This window comes from Papilio polytes, unplaced genomic scaffold, assembly GCF_000836215.1.
Source record: "Papilio polytes unplaced genomic scaffold, Ppol_1.0 DF822067.1, whole genome shotgun sequence".
NCBI lineage: Eukaryota > Metazoa > Arthropoda > Insecta > Lepidoptera > Papilionidae > Papilio > Papilio polytes.
In genome coordinates, this window is record NW_013527137.1 from 3,155,083 (window position 1) to 3,163,607 (window position 8,525).

An 8,525-nucleotide genomic window follows, 5' to 3' on the forward strand; every position below is an offset into this window, starting at 1 on the left:
GTGTCGTTGTTGAAGTGGTTGCAGTTTGTGTCGTCATAGAACTCGTCGTACTTTGTGTTGCCATTGATGGAGTTGAGGACGATTGAGTAGATGAGGGTGCACTCGTTGTCGATTGAGTTGAAGCATCTGTGTTTTCAGGTGATGATGCACTTGTAGATTTATTATCACATGATCGATTTATAACATCTCTAGGATGATTGCAAGTTAAAATGTCTTGATCCCAAATAGTACCTTCCCCACAAATATAATCATACCGAACAAATTTACCTTTCCCATCGTTTACACATCTGTAAAATTTCTGGCAATCCTCTTGATTTCCAAAGTAACCTTCACTATTACATTCAGCTATAATAGAAGCATCTTCTTTGATAGATGTTGATTCTGCAGTTAAGGTAGTTGATTTTATTGGCATTATCGCTTCCGTTGTTTTCGATTCCTCTTCGTATTGTTTTACAGTTGTAGATTGCACATCTTGAATACTTGTCGATTGACATCGTTTTACTAAATCGATGTGATTACAAGATTGTTTATCGACATCCCAAGCCGTCCCTTCGCTACAAATGTAGTCATATTTCGTATAAGTTCCATGTTCGTTCCGAACACAACGGTAAAACTGTCGACAGTCATCGGCTTTCCCGTAATACCCTTCAGAATGGCATTCTACACTTTGTGTATTTCGATCAGTGGAAGCATCGGTAGATTCCGTAGTCTTCGATACTTCACTATGTCCTGTATCTGTATGAAACGTTGTTGCTTGAGTTGAAGAAGTTACTTCATTTTCTGTTACTGGTATAGTACCGCATGTAAAATTATCACTGTCATGGTCACACGCTTGAATGTCTTGCACCCAAATTGTACCTTCACCGCAGATAAAGTCATACCTGATGTATCCTTTCCCATTGTTAACACATCTAAAGAATTTTTTGCAATCTTTTGAATTTGGATAAAAACCTTCTGCAGAACAAGTATTACTGACATCAGCTATATCGTTATTTTCTTGTGTGGAATTTTCGTCTGGGTGCAAGGTATTGTTAATTTCAGTGCTACCCGGTTCCCTGGCTGAGGTAACTGAAGGCGATGCCGTAGTTACTAAAGTTTCAGTTGAGCCTTTGCATTTCGCACTATTAGTAGATGCATGATTGCAAGCTTGTATATTTTGATCCCAAACTGTACCTTCACCACAACTAAATTCGTACTTCAAAAAATCTCCCTGTTGGTTTTGGACGCACCTATAAAACTTTTTACAGTCATATTCATCACCATAAAATCCATCAGATTTACAAGTGTTGTTTGTATACTGTATTTCTATGGTAGTTGAAGACTCTGTTTCTGATCCAGATAAGTTTTTATTAACTTCAATAGGAACCGTAGCTGTAGATTGTGTACTCTCAACGAGAGATGATGTGGTGGTATTATAAATAGGTATACCGCAGTCTTTTACTGACGATGCATGATTGCATGCTTGTATTTCGGAGTCCCAAACAGTTCCTTCCCCACAAGAAAACTCAAAACGATCAAAGCCACCTAATCCATTTTCAACGCATCTATAGAATCTTTTACAGTCATTTTTGTCAGACATAAATCCAGCAGATTGACACTGTAGGCCTTTATCACTAACTGGTACGCTACTGGTAGATATATCAACAGTATTATGTATGGGAACTTGGGTTTGGTCGTAACCCTGTGTAGGATAATCACTCTCGAACTCACTAGAAATTTTTATTGTAGTCGTTGAGCGTGACGTAGAAACTTCGTTTTGATTGTAACTACTACCTCCACATTTTTTCACAGCCCATGCGTGATTACATGCTTCTATTTCAGGATCCCATAGTGTACCTTCACCGCAAGAAAATTCATATTGTTTGTAGCTCCCATCTCCGTTTGATACACATCTATAAAACTTTTTGCAATCAAGGTTATCTCCAATAAATCCGCTGTTAACGCAAGAGTTGATTTTATTAGAACTAGTGACTGTTACATTTGACATATTTATTACCGTAGTTCTTTCTGTAGTCCTAATCGGGTCTTTGTTAAAGTCATTTGATTGGTTATCTTGTAAATGCTCGTCATTATTTGACGGTGGCAAAGACGAAGGCTTATTATCACTCAACTCCACAGTAGTTTGCACAAATGATACAGTGGTAATGATTGTTGGCTCGGTGCTAGCAATACTTGACATTGTTTGGTTTTCAATATTGGGTCCGCAATGCTTTACTTGCCCAACATGGTTACAGGCTTCGATACTTGGATCCCACGCAGTACCATCGCCACACAAATACCCGAATTTGGTAAAACCACCATTGCTATTTTCTACACATCTGTAAAATACTTTACAATTGTTTCGGTTAGCCATGAATCCAACAGAATTACACATTTCATGACTTTCATTCAATTTGGAAGGTTCTTCTAGTATTTGAGTAACTACTGGCATCACAGTAGTTGGTCTTGAGACATTTTGTTTTTCTATATCGTTCCAATTATTGTAACCATTATTGTCGCTTGCAACGTCATCTTTTATTGTGTTCGATAATGTCGTGTGCATATTTTCGGGTTCGTTACGTTCGGAAGTAAAACTGTTTGAAATTCCTCTCTCACCACAATCTTTAACCATCCACACGTGATTACATGACTCAATATTTTTATCCCATGCTGTGCCTTCACCGCACTGAAACTCATGCTTAATAAAACTACCTCTTCCATTTTCGACACACCTGTAAAACTTTCTGCAATTTTGCGGATCACCCATGAATCCAGATTCGGTGCAGGCATTATTTTGTACTTTATAATTTGGTGGATTGGCATCATAAGATGTGTCATGTAAAGCCACCTCTGGTTTATAAGAACTTGTCTTTGTAACTGTTTCGTAAGATTGCGTAATGTAATCTTTTTCTTTCTCCACAATAGGGTAATAAGTTTGCCTTTCTTGGCTGTTTGGTATGGTATTACTCACATTACTTTTGTCAATCCATGCCACGTTTTTATCAACGTTTGTTTGTTCTCCATAACTGATTGAGTTTACAGTACTAAATGGTAAATCAACCTTCACGGGTATTTCTGTCTTGTTTGACTCAAAATCAGATAGTTGTCCTTCGATTAGGCTGTTATTTTTTTGAGAATAGTATTCATCATGCTTAGGGCTATAGTCCCTATACGATGTATCATGTCCGCAACGTCGATAGCGAACAGCCCAAGGATGATTACAGCTTTGTATATCATCGTCCCATATTGTTGACTCACTGCACAAAAATTCAAATTTTTGATATCCTCCTCTTTGATCATTGACACATCTATAAAACTTACGGCAGTCTTCACTATCGCCCATAAAACCGTCGTGTATACATTCATTACTGAATCTTGCGGCTGTAGTTGTAGATCCATATTGGTTAGCAGGTGGAGTCCATTGAGTTTGGGATGTTGAATAAATTGAAGGCATAGGTGTTTGGAGCACCGTTGTTTTGGTGATTTCGTTTGTTTGTGCCTGAATCGTACTTTGAACTAGATTTATTGGCACGTACGCTCCATAGCCTGGACTTTGTATTGCAATTGGTATTGGAGAAGGAAGAGTTGTAGATGTGCTCGGTAATTCTGGAATTGATGTTTGTTTTTCGTATACCGGTTTTCGAGTGGTAATAGGGGATGGAATTTCATGAACAGCAGGTTCTATCTCATTGTCATTATATTGTTCTATAGGACCTGTTATAAATTGATGGGGTCTACTGGATCTACATTCGGATCGTTTTGTATTCTGTGGATGGTTGCAAGTTTCAATTTCTGGATCGTAGACAGTTCCCGGACTACATTGAAACTGTAAAATGAAATACATTTTCAGATTACCTTAAACTGACAACATAGAAAAAAAACATTAACCATTCGATATTTCAACTAACACACAATAAATATGTTACCTTAACTACTGTATATTTGCCTCTTGGAGCTTTAATGCATCGGTAAAATATTGAACAATCTGTTGGTTCTGATAGGAACCCTTCGTTGTTACATGTGATTGGCTCAGGCTTAGGTCCAGAATACAATTTTACTACACGACCACGTGGATGCCGACTTACATCTGAGGAACCTGAAGAAATTAAATTATTTAAATACTCAGAAAAAATACGATTCTATTAAAAATAATTTACAAAAGTACTCACTGTTGTTAAGCTGAAATCCTTTTATAATTATAAATTGTGTTAGTAGAACTATGTAACATTTTAAATATTTTTTCATCATGGTGATGAAAGTTCCTCTTGCAGTCAGTTGTCACAGTTTGAGATGATCATAAGTAAATCATATTTCTTGCATACGGCAGTCTGAAAGAAATAAAATGCATATATGTATTAATGGAATTTTGCTATTCATGTAAACTAGGAAAATATTTTTTTAAATTCAATGAGTTCGTGAGATAAAAAATATTATGTAGTTATCATCACAGGATGATTTATTTTCATTCTAATTTACAGATTTTGTTTATTAACATAAGATTTTCTTTATTTGTGGATGCATGTAATTTAATATTTTGTTTTTTTTTTTTGTAAATTAACCGTAAGTAAAGTGATTCCAGTGATTAGTGTTTAATTACTAGTCAAATACTATTTAAGTTAAGACAAATGCTTGACAGTATTCAGTTATCTCACCCATTACCATGATCTTGGCAAGGATAGTCAAAGCAGTACTTTAAACGTGCCTGTGTTGTTGATTATAGGAAAGAATTTCTAAGGGAATAAAATAGAATAGGCTAAACTGAACCTAATTCTTTAGTCAAGTAAATGATGGCGCCTTATTTTTCTATAATTATATCGAGTCGTTGACATTCAGGCAATTGACGCACATACTACTCTATAGTGTGTCTAAATAATTTAGATTAGTTTGACAATTCACTTCAAATTTAGTAGGGATGGGTTGTGTAAAATCAGTCATGAATCTTATAGATTTTCGACTTTTTTCCCATAGTAGTTGGAATCGATTGATTTATAGTTATAACTTATGAATAAAAAAAACATTGTTTTCTCAAATTAATAATGACCATAACAAATAATGAGAGTAAATAAATGTTTTCTACTATTATACTACAGCCGTACGTAATCGAATTGGATTTCGCTATTATTTCCCATCGCTAAATTCTCTACACAATAATCAATACTAGAATTGTCCTATAAATTAGTTAATAAGAAAATAATAGTTAAGTTCGATAATTATTTAAACTTAATATCGATAGTTCAAAATTGTTCGCTGTATGTGTTTGTTTCGTCACTACGATACCTGTCTATTAAGTATGGCATTTGCCTTCATACAAATTGAATTCGATGCTTCATATGCGTCATTTATCAAAGTAATCTAATATATTTAGATAAACTATAGTTTAATGTGATAAGTAGTAAGTGTGCCCCGTTACAAATCTATTATATATTACTAATATGTACTCGTAAATAGGATTAGATATGTAACTTTTTAAGTATAAATACAATTTTCGATATATCTAGTTATATTGGTCTAAATTATGAACTTATTCCCATGTTAATTACTGAATTTCTAACAGTCTGTGCATCAGTCTCATTTAATTTAATCTCGGAGAACATTTTATTATAAAAAGGGCGATTAATTTATGAAATGTAAGAAATAAAACAATCCGGATTTAAGATTGTCTTTAAAAAATTTAGATTGAAGGTTTTTTATATTCTACTTTTCGTTTCATATACATATTATCGTTGATTAACGTATAAGGCGGTTATTCTTTCTTTTCATTTTATAAAAAGGGTAACTGACAGAGCTATCAACGCTTATTTGCAATCACGTTTCAATCTTCGCAAATAACACATCAACACCGTCAATGTCAAATAGATTATCATAATGACCATGGTTACCGCACAATGGTAATGACCTCTCTAAACCCCACGCGAACTCTCGTTATATAAAATACGGTGAAACATACAATCATTGATTATATAAACACGCAACGTATACCCAATATGACCCCCTAATAAAGTACGCAAAACAAATTAAGACAATAATGCGTTGATGTCTTTTATATGGAAGGACCTAAAACAGCACAAAAGTCATCTATTTTACTACATTTCAGTATTTAATATGATAAACAAAAAGTTGTTTATTGTCAAATAACAATATTTTAATGTCTTAAGATGAATTATCGCTTAAATTTTATTTACATTTAAACGTACATTTACCAAAAATATTAATAAAATTTATGTACAGAGACATTCGCATATAAATATTTTAAGTATCCTATTTGTCAAGTGTCCAGAAAAAAATAAACGTTTTACAAATGTAACATAATCACAGTGGTACCTGAGCGGGCGACAGTGAATTTATTTACTCGGGTTCGTTTCTTTTTATCTCATTTCATTTACTTACAGATGTAAAAACTCGTTGCATGTAGAAAATTAACCAAGCGCCTGCTATTTTCAAGTTTACACGCTGATCACACAAGATTAAATAAAGCAATGTAATGCAACTCTACATTTGTTTATTTCACTTAAGCCAGGAATGGTGCTGTTTTTTTACTTTCTACTTCTACCTAACTTTACACTAAATTATACTTACACACTGTTTAGTTAAACACGCGTTAACGCTTTGATTTTTTTTTAATTTGCTAAGTAATCATTTTAAATAGAGTAATCATTATAACCATTAAACAATATTAAAATTAACAGACATATCCTAAATACTTCCGTACTAACAAATCCAGTAGTTCATTGAACTTAATATCAAATTCTGTTTCCGCATTTTCCTTACAAATCCATAAATAAAAGCATTCAATTCGCGTATATATGTGGCCCGATAAAGTACAAATCGGACAACGTGTTCGTGACCGCCGCATACAAAGTGAACAGTACGACAATGCTAATCGCCCTGTATATCAGCTGCGTCCGCCGTATTTGGCGATACTGTAGACGGCTTTTTTGTTGATTCAATAAATTCTCATACAAGCTACTATTTACAGATAATTCAAATATTACACTCTCGTTAGAATTACTGGAGAAATAAAAGATAGCGATACTCTTGTCGAGTTTATAATTATAAAATTAACAGATGTTTTGTCAATATTCAGTGATGTCTTGCGTTACAAGTCAATAATTCTTAGTAGTTAGTATGGACTCCAATGAACTATTTAATAAATCTATATTGAATTTTTACCTTTATTATTTCTCTTAAGAATCAAAGGAATATTTTAAACCAAAACAATCAATAACTCACATTGGACGTTTATAACTACTAAAGGATTCGCTTATTTCCCAGGACTCGTCCAATAATTTCCAAGGAATTTTTCTAAAGGTCACATGTGAATAACCAGCCTTTGTGAGCGTATCGGGACGACATTCATTGCTGCGCGTAATTATAGAGTGAATCTCCTTTGATACTGGCTTGAGATGTCTTTATGTCAAAAATAAGCATAAAAATCTTTTGTTTGTTACGTTTTGTACACTTATCGTAGAGCGAGATTAAAAATAAAAACGTAGTGAGTACTATTTCCCGAAGACAAACTTGTGTCTATTGATGTTGCATTTACAATATTTCTAGTTTTTGTACCAGTTGAGATAATATGTCAGTATGTTTTAAATTACATTACTGGAAATGAAATTACAAAAATGTATCTAGGGAAGAAAACAAGAACCCTATAGGCAACAGTTAATTCTATTTATCATTTAAAATAGTTCAAGTCAGATGTCGACCAGAGACAACTGGAATAATTTAAAAACTCCGCTTGATTAATACGAAATGGAAAAAAAAAGAATAACAAAAACCCGCCGATATCTATTTACGTACAGTAAAAAGAGAATATTTAATAGTTGTATTCGTTACGATTCCTTTTACTTTCATTGGTGTAGTTGCATAAGGCGAGGCGCCGAGAGCGGCTCAAGTCAATATAAATTGATTACTCGGCTGCGTTATAAAGAAACAGGTTGCAAGTGAAGATTCCCTTTCCAACAGCTGTGGTTACTGCATTCCTGCGGCCGTCAGATCCAGTACAGATAGTGTTCGTGAAGTAAATTACATAGAATAAATAGCATAGAGTGGTCGTAAAATCAGTTATTGTTTTCCCTTTCAAGCTATTTATGGGAGTATATCTACATGTCGTCGAATATTTTAACTATTCATAGTTTTTCATCTGCAATGTATGAAGACAGGTGTGAAGTGGGAGCAATTCCGCGTTTTGTCTGATGAGTGTGGTGCCGGAGGCCTAATTTTAGTGCCTTTCCCGTTCCACCATCTACTTATAAACAAAGGATTGGAGGGGAAAGTGGATTTAACGGTGGAGGAGGGCATAGAAAGAGGAAATATCCTCTTTATTTGCGTCTCCACCTCCTCCGTCGTTTTAGGGTAGGCAACGCATCTGCAGCGGTCGCTGCCCATTTTTTGGGCGGATTTAGGTGGCCGCTTGCTCGTTTGCCACCTTATTGTATAAAAAAATTCAAACCACGTGCAAAACTATACAATAGTGGTTAATAAGTACCTTTTTTTATTATTCAAATTCTCAATCAATTAACCACGTGAGTGTACAAGTTCAATAC

At 34.4% G+C, this 8,525-nt stretch overlaps 1 protein-coding gene across 1 annotated transcript in view; it reads right to left on the bottom strand.

The window, feature by feature from the left end:
• LOC106106843 (mucin-22-like) overlaps positions 1-8,525 on the bottom strand; it is a 22,659-nt gene that overhangs the window by 2,131 nt on the left and 12,003 nt on the right. The window contains exons 2-4 of the mRNA XM_013287502.1: positions 4,149-4,307; positions 3,906-4,075; positions 3-3,805 (exon numbers count right to left, since the gene is read on the bottom strand). Coding sequence (XP_013142956.1) covers positions 3-3,805; positions 3,906-4,075; positions 4,149-4,227 — 4,052 coding nt within the window. The 5' untranslated portion in view covers positions 4,228-4,307. The remainder of the gene's footprint in view (positions 1-2; positions 3,806-3,905; positions 4,076-4,148; positions 4,308-8,525) is intronic.